This window comes from Fundulus heteroclitus, chromosome 10, assembly GCF_011125445.2.
Source record: "Fundulus heteroclitus isolate FHET01 chromosome 10, MU-UCD_Fhet_4.1, whole genome shotgun sequence".
NCBI classification, from domain to species: Eukaryota; Metazoa; Chordata; class Actinopteri; order Cyprinodontiformes; family Fundulidae; genus Fundulus; species Fundulus heteroclitus.
This window is the reverse complement of record NC_046370.1, coordinates 13,019,278-13,037,233: the sequence shown is the minus strand read 5'-3', so window position 1 is coordinate 13,037,233 and position 17,956 is coordinate 13,019,278. Positions and strand designations below refer to the sequence as shown.

The 17,956-nt window shown below is 41.7% G+C and overlaps 2 protein-coding genes across 3 annotated transcripts in view; both read left to right on the top strand.

The window, feature by feature from the left end:
• Positions 1 to 1,049, top strand: part of LOC105926416 (Usher syndrome type-1G protein homolog) — an 8,765-nt gene extending 7,716 nt beyond the window's left edge. The window contains exon 4 of the mRNA XM_012862727.3: positions 1,002 to 1,049. Coding sequence (XP_012718181.2) covers positions 1,002 to 1,049 — 48 coding nt within the window. The remainder of the gene's footprint in view (positions 1 to 1,001) is intronic.
• A 1,384-nt stretch (positions 1,050 to 2,433) lies between these two features.
• On the top strand, positions 2,434 to 14,519 carry trim16 (tripartite motif containing 16). Of its 2 annotated transcripts, none has more exons than XM_036142043.1 (7): positions 2,434 to 2,543; positions 2,861 to 3,609; positions 6,484 to 6,579; positions 6,845 to 7,078; positions 11,338 to 11,509; positions 11,773 to 11,868; positions 13,700 to 14,519. In XM_036142043.1, the coding sequence occupies exons 2-7, from the start codon at positions 2,902 to 2,904 to the stop codon at positions 14,317 to 14,319; spliced, it is 1,926 nt and encodes a 641-aa protein (XP_035997936.1). In that variant the 5' UTR covers positions 2,434 to 2,543; positions 2,861 to 2,901; the 3' UTR covers positions 14,320 to 14,519. The 2 variants fall into 2 exon arrangements, with proteins under 2 accessions (XP_035997936.1, XP_021172225.2); XM_021316550.2 differs by having other exon boundaries at positions 2,442 to 2,555.
• The last annotated feature ends 3,437 nt before the right edge of the window (positions 14,520 to 17,956 follow it).

The window sequence follows — 17,956 nt, the reverse complement described above, 5'->3', positions numbered from 1 at the left end:
CTCCAGAAGGACGGTGGTTACATGTTTTCATCCTCATGGGCGGCCTTCAGTCACCACACATTCCAGTGATTTACATCTCTCTTGATCCTTCAGACTTTGAAGCACAAACCTTCTGGAATAATCCTGTAGTTTGAGATCAAGTAGCCTCATTTTAAAGGATTAAGCCTCAGTCTCTAGCTTTTAGCTGTTCATATGCATAAACTTTTAAAGTTTTAACCCAGTTAGAGCTCAGATCTCAGACACCATGTACATTGCCAGGCTTTAGTCTCTTTTTGTCTGTTATACTTTGCCCACTCACCATGACTTCTTGGATTTTTTTTTCTGTCATCTGTAATTGGGTGTTCTGCTTTTTAAAATAAAATTTAATAAACTAAAAGCTTTGGTTCTGTGTTCAACCTTGTCCACCGCTTTTTATTGATGTAAAGATACATACCTGTATGATCACAAAGAGAATGCAAAGAATTTTACATGTATGGGAGGTGGACAAGGAGGGAACCTTTACTCTCTAAGAAAAACACAAAGGGCAGACAAAAGTTTACGAAACAGAACAAAGACCGGGACTTCTGCAGTAATGTTAGAATGGATAGGTTAGTCTAAAACTAAAATATATGGACACCAGAACAGAAGACATGTTTGGTGTAAACCAAAAACAGCTTTTCAGGAAAACAAGCTCATATCAACTAGTGTCATGGTTTGGGAATGCTTTGCTGAATTCATAAAAAAAAATAAAACTGAAGCAGAACCAGACTCCTGTGACATGACAATACACCAAAACATACAAGCAAATCCACCAAAAATTGTTCCTGGGCCTAGTCCCAGGCACTGATTAACACTGAAAGCTAGCTCCTGTACGACTGACTAAATGTTACATAAATGATAGAGAGATGCTACAAATAGTCAAAGTATGAGGTTGTACTCAATATGAGTAGCAGCCATCATGAATGCCCATGTCAGGTACCATCCTGTGGCACCGACTTTCCCACTCGTAATGCCGACTTCAGGGACAGTTCCACATTCAGGACCCGGAGGTCGTGAATCCCGACTACTAAGGACAAATGGAACGCACCGTAAGTAGGAGCGCGAAACGGAAATTTAAAAAAGAGGACATCAGAAATGCAGAAAATTTCAAGTATGTACAGATAATAGGTCATTTCTTCACTCCCCTTAAAGTTTTAGGGGAGTTTTCTCTCAATGCAGTGGGTCAATTTTAACCTGATTATACTGATGCTGATGTGTTTTGTGTTCATAGCATCACATGTGAGTGTCCTTGACAAGAGGACATTTAGTGCATTTGTGAATCAAAATACACTTGATGACAGAATTAGAAGCATTGAGTATGTTTACTGTTCATTATGGTAATCTCTTGGAGTCGTGATGATGGGGCCCTTGAATATTTTTGTCCAGGGTACAGCGAAGTGTTAATCTGGCCTTCCTCCAGAGTGTACCACGGCTCTCACCCAGTGACCCTGGAGATAGGTACCAGCTCTCCTGCAATTTTAGACCACGGATGGGTGATTTTTTTGCCACCTACTGGTACAACATAGGCATTGCAGTAATTATATGAAGAGTTTGGTACAATACAACTATTTTAAAACAATATTTGTAGAGGTGTATTCAGGGTATGAGTTTGGCACCTTTATGCCACACTTTTAGACCATTTTTTGAAAACAATGATAGGAGGAAATAAAGAAGAAACGTTTAAATAGGAATCTGTTCGATTTAATTGTGTCCAATGTCAGTCTTCAAGAGATGTAGTGCCTCTCAGTATGTAATTCAGCCCTCTGAGTCAATGTTGGAGCAGGAGAACTTCTACAACCTGCAGGACATTGATCTTTTGGGGACAACACTCATGTAAGTAAACACGAAGTAATTCCCAAACACAATTTGATGCATGGTGTTGTCTACCAATTGCAACGTTTTCTTCTGGATCAGGGGTCACCAACCTTTTTGAAACTGAGAGCTACTTCATTGGCGTTGCGTCATATGAAGGGCTACCAGTACTGACCTTTGAACTAGAAGAGTCAGAGTTCACCTTAACTTTATGTAAAATAAACACATTTTTTATGCTTTGTTGTCTTTTTAAAAATATATATATATATATTTTACTTTATAGAAATGCAAGTGTGAATAAACAGGAAGAGTAACGGAATAAAATAAAGTTTTAGAGCAGCTCACTGGTGGATTTTGCTTTTTTGAGAACAGGCTCCTGGACATCACATGTGGTCCTCGGCGGCCACTTGGTGCCCACGGGCCCCATGTTGGTGACCCCTGTTTTGGATGAACCAATTCATTTTGATACAATGAGCTTAGGTCAGGAGCTGACCTTGGAAAATCCAGGGCTCACCGCTACTGACCACTGGGTGGCAGCATAGAGCAACTCTAATGCCGACCAGCCAGCTGCTCTTGATTTTTAGGCAGCAGACGTTTCAGCCTGTTATAGGGAGCAAATTCCTCAGCAGGAAGAGTAAAACTCCGCTTCTGGTTGTCAGATTCTTGAGTCGAGGAACATTTTACCAAGTGGATTTTACTTTAGTGATCTTTTTGTGAGAAAAAAAGTCTGTGTTTTGTGTTTTATTTTGTGTGTGTGCCATAATAACATGTTAGTGTTCAAAGTAGCTCTAGATATTCCTGAGCTTTTGTTGCTGGTTTGGTGAGCTCCACCCTGTGAGGAGGGGAGGGCTTTCATTATACGCGTGTGTGTGTGTGGGAGTGTAATGTTTGCATGTGAGTGTTTAGTGGGAGGTTTCTTTTAGACTGAAACTATGAGCCCTGAATGAAGGTGGGGTTTTCAGGCTCTTTGGTTTGAAACGGGAACTGCGGGCTGATTAAAGCGGCTCAGCCAGTTTTATTTTTCCCCCAGAGGGTTAAGAGTGAAGAAGGCAGGCAGAGGACGACAGAGACATGGCAGATCCAGCAGCAGTGGAGGCAGCTCCTGTTCCCAAGAAGCAGAACCTTTGCGGAGTCTGCTCAGGTGAACTGGGCGGAGGTCAGCCGGCAGCTTGTGGTCACTCTGTCTGCGTCTCCTGTCGAGGAGACAAAACCCAAGGATGTCCAAAGTGTCTTCAGACACCTCCTGTCAAGCCTGCTTCGGAGAATGGTCCCAAGGAAAATGGAGCACCTGCTGCTCCTCCTGTCAAAACCAAAGAAGAGCAAAGCCAGGGCCCAATGTCTGGGGAGGGAGTCAAGGTACAAGAAGATCTGAAGGAGTCTGAGAACCCCAAAACACCCGTGGAAAACAAGACAAAGCCAGAACCACAGACAGAACCAGGATCAGAACCTGAGGAAGCAAAGAAGGAGCCTTTGGGTCCAGATGATGTGGTGTGTGACTCCTGCATCGAAACCCCTTGCAGGGCCCTGAAGTCCTGCCTCACCTGCATGGTGTCCTACTGTGAAGCCCACCTCCGGCCTCACCTGGAGAACCCAAAGTTTCAGAACCACCGGCTGGTGGACCCGCTAAGGGACATCGAGAGGCGCACCTGCGAGACCCACAAGTGGCCCCTGGAGCTTTTCTGCTGCGCTGACTCCTGCTGCATCTGCCAGGACTGTGTAAAAGAGGAGCACCGAGGCCACAAGACAGCCCCTGTGGAGGAGGCCCGGAGACGGATAGAGGCAAGTGATAACCTTTAAAATCCCCATTTGTTACATTTAAAAAAAAATAAATAAATAAACATTGTTATTTTGAAAATCAAATATCAATAAGAAATGTATTAAATGGAGTGTAGGGCCAGCAAGCTTAAAATGGGTTTGGCCTAATTATTAAAAACAAACGCGAAGATTTCAAAACTCTGAAATGTTCACTGAAATGTTGTTGTACTATATGTTGTAGATGATCGTTCAGTTACTAAAAAGTTCAAGCACATTTTAAGGAACACTTCTATACATGCGCTGAAATGGTCCTTCAAATATCTCACTGTTGAGCAGAAGTGTGCATTTAACCTGACATTTAACTTCACAGCTGTTTCCAAACTTCCTCGTTCATCAGGGAACACTTCAACTAACCAACAACAGTAATCGGATCTCAGTGTCCACTACGCAGGCCATCGGATCTCTGTGTCCGACCCCCGGCTTAAGTCAGAGACACCTGCTATTGTCACAGGGTGCTGCTTCAAACCACACTGAAACCACCAGCTTCGTTTCCCTGTTAACAAACAGGAAATGGTAAATGGCTTGTACTTCCATAGCGCTTTATCTAGTCTTGACGACCTCCAAAGCGCTTCACACTACAGTCAGTCATTCGCCCATTCACACCCTGACGGTGGTGAGCTATGTTAGTAGCCACAGCTGCCCTGGGGCAGACTGACAGAGGCGAGGCTGCCATGCACCGGCGCCACCGGGCCCTCTGACCACCGCCAGCAGGCAATGCGGGTGAAGTGTCTTGCCCAAGGACACAACGACAGAGACAGTCAGTGCGGGGGATCGAACCGGCAACCTGCCAATTGCAAGACAAACTAACCTCTGTGCTACGTCGCCCAGGAAGAGAGCTAAGGATACAGATATATTCACCCAGGAGATAAAAACAAGGGCAAAAATGTTCCTCATCTTGTACTCTAACAACTGCTCGTAGAGATGATGTTATAAGGGAAAGGATAACATTATCTTAGGTAAACGAACTAAGATTACTAACAATTTATACTGTAAAATAAAGTCAATAACTTTACCCCCCGACAATAACATTGCAGCGCAAATATATTTCCTAAAGATGGCATTAAGGTTTGAATCCATGCTCAGCTAATACGTAGGTGGACTTCATATGGATTTCGTTCAGGCTAAATGGGTACTAAGTGGACCCAGGCTCACAATGGCCCCAACAACTGTATCTGAAACACCAGCTGGGGACACTATACAGGCTTAAGCTGGGTTTTAATATGCTATTGAGACAGTTATTTTAAACAGGGCAAAAAATCATGAGTCCTGAATTTTGCAGAGTTGTTCTGCATTAAACCTGCATATGCAATTAACTTGGCACAGTTATGTAAACATGGATCCTAGACCACTGCTCATTTTCCTACCTCTATCTGCCCTACATGTAAACATTGGCTTGGTGTTTTGAAAATGGCAGAAAATCCATGTTAAATCATTTCTAAAGCAAAATCTGGACCCTTTTGCTTTAGAAATGGGAAGTCTACAGATTCCCCTGCCTCCTATCAACTATTAACTTCATCATATTTTTTACAAAGTGTTCATGTTCTTTAGAACAATTGAGGAAAAGTCCTAATGGATTTTACCAAATGAGATGCCAGGGATCTGCACACTCTCCCCTCCCACTCAGCTCAACCCTCACATCTCTCCCTGTGGGTGGTGGATTCACAGGAATGACACTCCACGTATATTCTTTCTGCATCACCAGAAGAAAACCCCAGGTTTGAAACCCCTCCAACCAGGCCAAGCTCCAGGATGGTTTCCTTACCTGCTTTCTCTGGGGGCGAGGTGTCATGTTTTCTTTGGTCTTGTTATCAGAGTCTATTGACTGCTCCTAGCATGGCACCTTGTCCAAAGGCAAGTTTTGCCTGAACAATTGAGCTAAATAATTGACTGATGGATAAAGTGTTTATATACTTGTATCACTCAAAAGAAGCTCCTACATACAAGCGGCAGAAATTAGATTCCTTTATTGATGGGTCTGGTTCTGCCTCTTTCCGGAACATCTCCATTTGGACATTGTTTTGAGTGTGTCACACTGGGAGGAGGCTCCACGGATGGACCAGAACACCCTGGAACAGCTGTATGCTCCACATAGACTTGGGAGTGCCTCTGCTGAGCAACAAGATTTTGGATAATCAGAAGATGGCAGAAGCGGGGTGTGAATTACACCGTGACAGTTAGTAGTGGTGTTGGGGATGGACTGCACAACAAATTATTTAAAAGATGTAAATATCTGAAAGCAGACCCACAGAATACAGATGCGTAAACTGATCAACTATTTAACTTCATGCTAAATCAATAAATGTAACTTTAACTTTCTGCTGCTGTGATCTTCCATGCTTCTCAAAACGACATTAAATCGGAATTTACATGTCACAACAAAGCAGACTTCTGGCTGCAATGTTCCTTTTAATGCCATCTCTGTGCTGGACCCCTTTCCATTTGTGCACTCATTTAATATGTTTTTAACCTACAAGGGCATGCCAACTCAAGAATAGAAAACAGATTTTAGTCTGCCCCTCAGGGTCTGAATCTTACTGGAGATGAATCTCGGAGAATCATCATCTCCTCCGGAGACGTCTGGACCTGCCTGAGGAATTTCCACCTATCTTGCTAGACTGACAGCGAGCCAAAGCGTAGAAATAAATGTGTATAAATGAGAAGCAAAATGGGCATTGCATCATGTTACACCCCCACAGAACAAAGAAAACCAGAGGGAATTATCTAAATGTTTACGTCTGCCTGAATGTTAAAAAACATATTTTCAGCATGACCGCATGTGGCGGGGTTTCTATGAGAGGGCTCGCTCAAATTGTAATGTTTTCCTTCTTATGATCGCAGAAAGAGCTGAGGGAGAAACAGACAGAGATGCTGAAGATGGTGTCGGCAGGAGACAATGCCATCAACAAACTCCAAGACAACAGAGTTTCTATCGAGGTAAATATGGCAGGTGACTAATCTTTAACGTGATTCATAGGGCTGTATGACACAAACAATTCACAATAGTTTGTCGAAAGCATGGTGGAAGCACCTATTTTGGCGTAAACATTTGGGAGCCACCCTTGACTAACAGGTTTGCCTGTGAGGTCAGAGTAAAGGTGACTGTGTGGTGAGGTAACAAATATTTGTCCTCTGAGGGGTGTGCAAGTATGTAACATCGCCATGTCACTTCAGTGTATTCTCTGCGTGTTATATTTCACAGCAATCGGTGACAAAGGTGCGAACGGTGATCGAAAGCCAGTTCCAGGAGCTTCAGACGATGGTGGAGAAGGCCAAGAAAGAGTTGACGGAGATCCTGGAGAGCGAGGAGAGCCAGGCACTGAAGCAGGCTGATGGCATCCAGGTTCACCTGGAGCAGAGGTGCACAGAGCTGAAGAAGGTTCAGGCCCAGACGGAGAAGCTGTCCAAAAATAAAAATGACGTTGACTTCCTGCAGGTGAGATCGTAGCCCCAAACACAACATTATGATTATTACTTTACTGCAAACAAGAGTATTTTAATTAATCTTCTTTAATCAGCAACAAAAACTTACCAAGAAAACAATGCCATTTCTTATTCCCATGCAAGTAGAATCATACAATAGCCTGATGTGGTAAAATTTTAAAAAATCATGATATTTTTTTATTTGACTATGGTTTTTCCAATTATTTGCATGTTTTGATGTAAGCAGTTGGCTGTGAAAAGCCTTAACAATGCAATGTTGTTGGTATAAGCATGAGTTTGTTGTACTGAACCTTGATACCAAATATACATACATTCCACCATCAAGACAGACAAAGTCCTTCTCTATATGTGGAAACTGTGTCTGGAGCTTCAGAGGGATGGACAGAAATATTATTGATGCAAAACACAAAATTTGACCATATTCCCAGAAGGATTCTGAGGACAGCGCAGAGTACCCAAGATGCTCCTGCAAATGGTAAAATGGTAAATGGACTGAACTTATATAGCGGGCAAGCTATCTGCCCGTTCAATTCACTTCAATCTGAAAGCTGTACTCTACCTGGGCTGCTTCTTGCCAATCGTGTTGTGTAAATGTACAGAATATCAGGATATAGTGTTAAATGGGTCATATCAAGCTTTTCAGCTCTTTCTTTTCACTTAGCAACAAACTGCAGAGCTAAGTTAGATCATCAGTGATACTGATAGCAGTCGCTATCTTAGCTGTGTAGTTATCAAAACATGAAACCAATTAAGCAGAGCTACTTACTTGTCAAGCAGAAATGTGGCTAACTCTGCATCGGTTTTGAGTCCTTTTAGGATTCCCTCACTTCTCAAAAGCTGCTCAGATGTTTATCATCGTTTTATTTTGGGCTCTGCCTATTTCTGTCTTTCAGCTTGCTTTTCGTCATCAGCCTTTTTCTGGTTACCTGTCTTTGCTTTTTGAGCAGATGTCACTCGACAAATTGGCAGTTTTCCCATAACATTGTGTTGGTTCTTTGCCAGCAGCAGAGCTGCAGCCCACCAGCAATCTTGAGCTTGAACTACAGTCAAGAAAAAAGTGTCTATCACACACAGTATGGCTTTTCTTGGCTCTTATTGGTTGTTTCTGACCGGGAGTTGTGTATTTCTGCAAATGGCAATGAGACCACTGGGATGAGCCAGAGGAGCTTAATTTTTTTTACTAAACATGTCTACTGCAGCTTTGAATCTAAAGGCACTTCCCTCCGTGAAATAAAAATGGCAGATGTGCAAAATGTATGCACAAGGCCATGACCTTTTTTAGCAGCTCTGCAACAGATACAGTGACGTAATAGTTAAAAAAATGTAATAGAAAACAAAGAAACGGCTTGAAAAGTATGACCCAAAAATAATATCAATATTCTGCAAAGCACCTCAACAGACTACATTAAAATTGTCTGCATTCCTAGAGACTCCAAGTACACAACAAAATGGATTTAAGGGCTAAAAATAGTGAATTTTGCATGATATGTCCTCTTTAAAGATGAGGGTGTCTGGTTGTTTGGGAACCACAGGGTCTCATCTTTGCCTTTAGCAGATGATTTAGTTTTGTTACCATCTTCCAGCCATTGCCTTATGCTTGCTCTGGAACTGCTCACAGCTATGACTTTAACCAGAAAAGGGTGGTTCTCTTTCTTGAATCTGTGTTTATGAATCCTGTTATCTGCTTAATGAGTGCTAGTAGGATGGAGCAGCAGATGAACAGATTTGGGTTTCTGCTGTGGCGAATTAGAGCTAATCCAAAAGGGGGATTTATCAAGCTTTCTATGTTCTACCAATCTATCATGATCATGAAATATAGATCATGATCAAAAGAAAAAGATCCTTGATACAAGCATTTGAAATTGGCTTTCTCTGTAGGTTGGCTCTGCCTTAGGGATAAAGGAGCGCCATTATCCCTCACAATTTACTGTTCTACTGTGGATTGATTGATGGATGGATGAAGAAATTTTATAATTAAGCTGTCAATCTTTATATGCAGTCTTGCTGCAGAACAACCCCCCCCACACGCTTTTTTTCCCATTTAACTGTGGATGACACCAAAAGACTCTCAGAGAGACAACCAACATCAGGCCCCAGGGTTTCAACCAAAAACTCCACTGGTTCATGTACAGGCAATTTTGCACAAGTTGTGAGGACAGGACTTCTTCCAAAAAAAAAAAAAAAATGTTGACTCAGAGTGCCACCTCAAACACAAATGTTTCTTATCCTGGAATCTATAACGATGTGGTTATCACGGTCTCCATCATTTGGCAGCATCTCAGGGCTTTCTTCAAATCCGTGGGACTGTTCTCATAACTGGAGTTTCCCATGGATCACAACCATATTGGTCATTAAGTTCACAATAGAGAAGATTTGGTACACTTGTTCTTAATAAACCAAAGACAGTTATTCTGTCCTGCTTTACGTAGCTACCAGATGAATCTTCTATAACCAACACCCCACAACATGGTAAATGAACCCACTAAACTGAAGTAAACTCCCCCACTAAAAGACCAACACGTCATCCATCACTGTTAATAGAGCTCCGGGACCTTCCCACCAATGATTAGCTCAGAACACTGGCAGGTTTTAATTTTATGCCAGCCTGAGAGACGTCGCCAAGATCCTTGCCCTCCTTTACTTGTTTGTCTCTTCAAGATTGAGATAATATGAGGCAGTATGGAGCAATATAGCAGTATGTCCATTCTTTTTACACTTAAAAGGGGCTTTCCATCCACTGTTCTCCTTGGCTGAGTATTAGGAGAACCGGTGTCCGACTGACCACGGGGTGCTAATGCTTCAACTACCTGCTCAAGTTGTGCCTGCTGAGCTTATACCAAAGACCTAAATTCTGCTTAGTCTGCAGAATTTCACGGGATGCATATTTTTCACGAACAGCTGCCATTGACTGGTTACATCTAGACTTGGCTCTCGTCTCCATTTTTTTTTAGCTTGCGCTCTGACATCAGAAATTTTCCCTAGTGGCTAAACATTGAGCAAGTCTCTTAACCTCATTCTTAAGGCTTGTTCCGCGACACCATCGCAGAACTGATCACGGTAATGCTTTTAGGCTTTTCCTGCCACCTGCCTATTGGTTTTAACAATCTCATTCATCAAGTCAGGTGAATAATCAATCAAAGACTCATTCTCTTGTTTATGATTTGAAAAATTGCCGCTGCAAAGGGATATGAGCATTAAAGCAAACCAACGTCTGCTAGAGCATGAAGGCTTTTTTTCAACGTTTTCTCTATGGTGCGTTGGTAGAAGCTTAATCTCTGTATGTGCAGCAGCATCTTCAATGATCAAACATAATCCTTCTCAGTTGTGCTTCTTGTTTGAACATAGTCTTGGAGTCAATTACACAGATTGGTCAAAGAAAATTCCTGGGCGACTGCGGCTTGATAGGTTGAGTCTGGTAATCGGAAGGTTGTGGGTTCAATTCCAGCCTCCCCTTGCCACACACTTAATCCCAAGTTGCCTACCGAGCTGTGTATGAATATGTGCGCATTAGTGAGAGCAATTGGGTGAATGTGACTATAGCGTACAGCGCTTTGGGTGGTCAGCATGTCTGTGAAAGCGCTATATAAGTTCAGACCATTTATCTAAGGAAACCTAGTAGATTGCATCAAGCAGCATTCAATCTATTCATCCAGAGTCATAGAATTTGAATTGCCCAACCTCCCAGAAAACTTTGGCAGTTTTCTGTCCTGCTTAACATACACTATAGAGCTGTCTCTCGTCGTTTCAGTTTCGCTCCCTGAGGTTCCCGTGGCTCTAAGATCCCTCAGTTCACTTAATACGCTTAATCATCGCAGGAAAAGACAACTACTGCTCCGACTGTCCTTGCTATAACACAAAAGATAATTACCACCCTCCAAATTAGAAATGCCACAACGGGTAAACGTTGCAAACATAGGGATTACGGCCAACATATTCCTATTCTACACAATGCTTTACAAGTCAAAGGAGACCCGGACATAAACCTGAGTGATTATCTACAGCAATACAATAATCACAGCAAAGTTTACATGTTAGCTTTAAGTGTACAGGAATATTTTTTACATTTTTGGGAAAATCTACCCAAAATCTGGCATTCATGCTGGTTCTTTTATTGGCTTTAATTGTCTCATGTTCATGGTCCAAACCAGTGGGTGTTAATAAAAGCCTTTGTATTTATTTTTGCAGCCTGAAAGTCAATACCTGAAGGCCATTTTGTTCTCTTCCCTGAGCCGCTCTGTGTTTGTTTCTCAGGAATATGCTGAGTGGACAAAAGAAGCCGGTGATAAATCTCTATCTGGCATCTACATTGGCCTGGAGGACCGTCTGGACTCCTTCAGCCATGTGATCCAGGAGTCTACAAAGAATCTCTGTGACATGCTGGTGTCCACATACATTCAGAAAGTCAAGGAGAAGTGCAACAATGGTGAGTACACCTGAAGTTAACCAGAGAAATCACAGTCCAATCTTCAGCAAGTTACAAACGTTCAGATGATTCCTTGCCTGTTTGGGCACGTTCACACGTGCAAAGAATTTCTAGACATGGCATGCCTCAGTACATGTGTGAAGTGCTCCATGCAGGCCTGTTGAGTTACCGGTTTTTTGCATGTTACATAAATGAGGTCATCTTCAGTAGCAAGGAGATTTGAATACTTGTCTGACTGGAATGTTTTTGCTCTTCTGTTTCAGATGAAATAGGGATAAAGATAACAGTTCAAACGAACACCGCAGCCAAACATGACCAATCCAAACCCGACCCAAAGACACGTGCTGACTTTCTCCAATGTAAGCTATCTAGCCAGAGTACATATGATTTTACACACCACATGAGCATTAAGAAATTCACTTTCTCAAAAGTCCAACCTCCTTCCAGTCGTCCAATAACATCCATTTTTACAATGACTGACTAATCCAAATTGCTTATCAGTGTGAATGTGTGGGTGCATGGTTGTCTTTCCCGTGGGTTCCTGGGATGATCTGGAACACACCATGTAAGAGGCACCCCCTGTTCAAGACCTCAAGGCAAAACAGGAAGTATACTAATTGGTCAGATTTTGCTGATTTCCCCTTTGTCGTTTGTTTTATGTACGAGAGTTATGATGGCAATTTTAAAAGTGCGGGAGGATTGAACCTGTTAATTGATCTTTTTTATGTCTAATCCATAAATGCCTTTAGCTTTGGAACTCGACAGGCAGTGAAATGATTTTATTTAATTTCATCTCATTTGAAGGCTTAAAATTTAAAATTAAATAAATTCACAATTTGTCACAGATTGAGGATACGTTAGCATAAAGTTCTGACTCAATTCATCAACAGATTTAATAAAACGATTAATAAAACCACTTGCTATCACCAAACCATTAGAATAAGGAGCACCTTTTTATTTTAATTTGTGTAACTGTATTCTTTTTATTCTCCCTTTCTGTGAGTTTATCCATGATTTTCTAGAGTTTTGAAATGCTCCATATTGTCATTCTAATCTTACCCAAGAAGTCTGCATTAACTTTGTAAAGCTGTATAGTCACTTTATTCCCACTTACTTCTCGTTTACGGTCATATTCAGCATGTATGAAATTTTTGAGTCTTAATTCAGAATCGACTACAAATACCTAAATATACCTCTTAATTAGTCATTCAAGCTTTATAACCAACTGTTTATGGTGGACCAGTTAGGCCCTTATTTTAATAAGTTATCCTTTTATAATTTGTAAATGCAAGCAAAAAAGACTAAAAGCTGCTCATAAACCTAACCATGTGCCAAATTCAATTTCAATTGTGATGATGCACACACGGTTGTGTGCACATATTTTATTTTTCCATTGGTCAGTGCACCAACATGGAAGCCTCTGATTGGCTGGATTGTCTGTCAGTCTGGAATGCTTGTATTCAATGTTAGTTCTCAAGGGCCAATGTCCTACATGTTGTAGTCGTTTCCCTCCGACACATCTGAATCAAATGATTGACCTAGAGGACGCACTAAGGATGTAATTCACCCATTAATCTAGCTGTGTTAGAGCAGGGACACATCTAAAACATGCAGGACACTGATCCTTAAAGACTGTTGCTGGGTCACGCCTCCTCTGCAAGCATTTTAATAGTTTGTTTATGCATGTATCTGAAAACGTCTGATTACAGGGTTGTGTTTCGTTCTGTTTTATTCTTGGTTGATTCATTTCCTACTATTGTATTACCCCTAGAGGAAGCCTCAAAATGCCAACACATGGTTGTGGCTGACTTACTTGTTCCCCATAGATTGTGGTAATTATTACGCATCTCTGTGTTTGTCATAGCACTGAGGATAAACAGCTTTGAGAAAGAACTTGTGGCACCGTAGCCACCCAGAGGGGAGAGTTGTCGTCTTGCAGTCTGAACGTTTTGGGTGTGATTCCAGTTGCTTGCCCATCTGGGTGTCATGCAGGAATGTGTGCATGTTTGTCACAAGAAATGTTGTGTCAATCCAATATTTCCCCCCCCATAACTGGTCTCATTCCAGCAGCTTGTTTTCTTTTCACCAGACTTCATGGTTTCTCAGAACAACACTAACTTTCTCCTCTGAAATCTTACAGACCTCTGATTGTTTTGCAACAAAACTGACTTTCTGAATCATTCCTTCCAGATGCCGCTCAAGTAAGTTTCGATGCTAACACGGCTCACAAGTTCCTCCGGCTGACCGAGGAGAACAGGAAGGTGACCAACACCACGCCCTGGCAGCATCCTTATCCTGACGTTCCCGAACGCTTTGAGAACTGCCGTCAGGTCCTGGCTGCTGAAAGCTTCTACGTCGGTCGCCACTACTTTGAAGCTGACATCAGCGGCGAGGGTACGCACGTCGGCCTCACGTACAAGAGCATCGACCGCAAGGGCGACGAGAGCAGCGGCTCCATCACCGGGAACAGCTTCTCTTGGTGTCTCCAGTGGAACGGGCGAACCTTCTCGGCATGGCACAACAACGAGGAGACACCGCTGACCGTGGAGAGGTGCCTGCGCATTGGCATTTACGTCGACTATTCGCAAGGCCTTCTTTCGTTCTATGGGGTGGATGAGACGATGAAGCTCCTTCACCAGTACAAGGCCCAGTTTCTGGAGCCTCTGTATCCCGCATTTTTCTTGCCCAAGAAGGAGAATGTTGTAGTTCTGGTGGCTCCTGGAGAACCATTACCGCTGAAAAGCCCATCTCCTCCCACCTCACCAGCAGATGGAGTTATTGTTCCTCAAACCGAAACAAAAAGTGCTTAAAACTGAACTGTTACGCGATAACATCTGCAAAAAGTGAGCCGTGTGAAAATTTGTGACATGTTCAACCTGTTTACATATTTAGTTTGAAAATCAATTTTTTTTTGTCTGTTTAATGAATTATATGTGTGGCTGTGGGGCTACTGTTACTGGAAATGCTCTGTCAGTGTTCTGTATGGAAATAAAAATATTGTTTGTCTGCACTCTTTTCATCCCCTCTTTTGTTGACTCCAGGTACATAAACTTATTCATCTTCAGTACATCTACTTCTTGCAGCTTTGCTTTCCTACCCGTTTCCTTCTCTTTCACGCACATATATAATGGCTCTCATCCTTATTCTGCCCAGAGTTTTCCTCAACACCTAGACTCTCTTACCCCTGGGGTCCGTTCTTCGTACGTCGCTAACTCAGTTAGCTGGATTTGATTGTTGACGATTTGGCATGATCTTGGATCATTTGGTTCTTCGAAACTCATCCTACATTTTTAGTCATAGCAACATGTGCGCAAGCTTAAACCTGCTCGCTAGCAGGCTTATTTAATGTAAACAGGATTAGATCACAGCTTTATAAGCAGAGGAGATAGGCAAGTCTGTCCAACCAGTGCACTTGGACCACCTAGTGGCAGAGGACGGAACAAAATTGTGGAACACCATTTTTTAATGTTTAATAAAAGACGAAACAAATAATGCTTAGTTCCTGTCATTTTATTTAAACAATTATTTATAAAAAAAAAAAGCCAGCAAGTCATCTTTTGTCTGCAATAAGAGATAGTTATGTAAAGTCAGCAATACTACTGTCAAATGGTTTATTAGAACTTACTCTGAAGGTCCTTTTGAAGCAACTTGATCTCTAGTGCAATGTTTCTGTTTTTCACGTTGTGGAGTTCAATTTCTCTACTTAATTTGTGTTTTTTTTCAGGTCAAAATACAAATTTTTTGTTGAAGAAGCCGTTTATATAGGGAACGGATGGCACTATGTGTCATTTTGTATAAAAAAAAAAAAAGAAAAGGGTGAAACATGCCTCATGCAACAAAAGTAAAAATAACCCGTTTTTTTTTCCAACCTTCTTATTGGTGGCTGTTATAAACAGACAAACACATCATTCAACAGTGGCTTTTAAAAAAGAGGAAGAAGTTGCTTTTTAAAATACAGTATACTAATTAAAGGCTACCATTTTGTAGAATATTCTTGTACTTTTTTCCCCATGTTCTAGTGGCTCCCGTGGAGGCTCTGGCATAAAAGAACAAAATAAATATGAAATTATTAAAATGCAAAAATACATACTGTAGAAAGTGATAGAAACATCTACCATGGACAGTATTTACAATTTAATTTGTCTGCTACTTTTTGCCAGCCCTCTCTCCTGGCTTTAGCAGACTTTGAGGTGTTCCCTGTCGTTTTAATTAATGACTCAAATTCAGCATAACCTTCCATTAAAAGCTCGTGTTCTGCTTGGGAGAAAAACTGTGGGCGTTCTTTGGCCATGCTGAACAGCCAATAGCAGCGTTGCTGATCATTGTTTCTACTATCGATACATTTCCCCTTTTAAACAAACGCATGAACGCGCAGTTATCTCAGATAACTCAATCCTGCCATACTAATCATAAACAACAGGTGTGTTCAAAGAACCCAATTAGCCGGATCATGATTAGCCGGATGAAATCATCTTGGATGTCTCATTTGATCTCGGATGTTTTAAGCAACGTACAAAGAACGGACCCCTGCTCTCTAATTACACTACAGGCCACAGTGTCATCTGTGAAATATTATATTTAGTTGGGACTGCTGTTTGACCAAATCTGTTTACATCCTCATCACCACAACAAAAAAGAGCGTGCGCAGAGCTGATGCCTGATTTAATCCTAAGTAAGTCACCCCATCTGTCATTTCATTCCTCCTCTGTGTCTTTTTCAACGATCTCATTGCAAATATGAAATCTATTGATGTTAGTAAAGCTCGTGATTGACATGAATCCTGATTGTCACTCACTCAATCAGAAATCCTCTCACTTTTGAGGACTGTGTTCGAGAGTGGGTAGGAATTCGACCTCTGTACTCTCTCCTAGATATTGTTACTGTCTCAGATTTTCAGGGTTGCCAACTTTTTAGTGGACCTAGAGTGTGATTTAGTCTTCGGAAAGGGCACAGCGCGGTTGTAGGATACAATTAACGTTTAAAAATACAGGTACATTTGAATAAACTTGAAAGCCACAGTACGTTGACAATGTTATGTGACCAATGCCTTTCTTTCTTGAGGAGAAAATATTTATTTCTCACCTGCAAGGAGAACTCTCAAAGTGCAGTCCTCGTCCCTATCCTCTACACAATTTTCAACTACTAACTTCTGCAACATATTTGCAGAGATCGACCAAAAATATATACACGATAAAAATGACTGGATTAATCAATGTTGTGCAGTAAGTCTGTTGATGTGGTGGACGAAACCAAAGAGATGGTGTAGGACATGACCAAGCACACTAACCACCAGAGGGGTATATATGGGGAGGACCAACAGCTTCATATTACTCTGTTCACACGAGAAGCTCACCTGGTCATACAACATCACGTAGCTGGTTATCAAAGCCCAGCAGCGTCTGATCTTTCTGAAGAAACAGAGGATGTTCATGAAAACCCTCTCATTAACTTCTACAGCTGCATCATCCAAAGCATATCAACTGCAGTACTACTAAATACCATAAACTCCTACAGCGTGATTAGAGCCAAAGAGCAGCCTGTCAAAGCACCTCTTATGTCCTGTCTAAAAATAATAAAGTAGGACACTCACACGTCATTGTCTACTTAAAATGGAGCATTTTGAAGGAGGCTTGCCCTGTTTAAACTTCAGGCATTTTGTTTGGTGTGATTTTGACTGGTAAAATGCAAAAGTGAGCTGCAAGAGCTGTCTGAGGCCTAAATAAATGGGACAGTAGCAGCTTTTGGGTCTGGTAAAGGATTTAAACAAGTCTCAAATAATTTGAAATCAGCCATTCCTCTGTTCAGATTTATTTATTTTCTTCTACAAATCGAAGACACATTTTTACACAACTGCCAATGTGTCCTGGTCTGCGTGTTCAAGCAAATTCCCCCTAGAGGCAGACCACAAGATGCTGAAAGAAGTCTCCAAAAAACCTAAAATGCCATCACATGACCTACAACCAGTTTTTGCTACTGTTAATATCAAAATGAAAACCTGAAAAGTTTGAAATCAAAATTTTATGATAGATGTGCAAGGATGGAATCTTGCTGGACTAAAGTTTACCAGAGAGATGTAGCCAAAGACCTGGACAACTACCACAATGTTCTTTGGACAGATGGGTCAGACATCCGACAACTGTGGCTTAATGGGTTGAGTAGTTGTCTGGTAATCAGAAGGTTGTTGGTTTGATTCCAGCTTCCCGTTGCCACATGTTGATGTGCCCCTGGTGTATAAATGTGTGTGCGTTTGTGAGAGCGACTGGGTGACTGTGGCTATAGTGTGCAGCGCTTTGGGTGGTCAGCATGACTGGAAAAGTGCTATATAAGTTTAGTCCATTCACATGGATTTTTTGAACACCAGAACCAGAGGAGATCTTTGGAACAAACCAGGCTTGTACAATATCAGGTAAACATGCGCCGGATGATTTGTTTGGCCACACCCTAGGA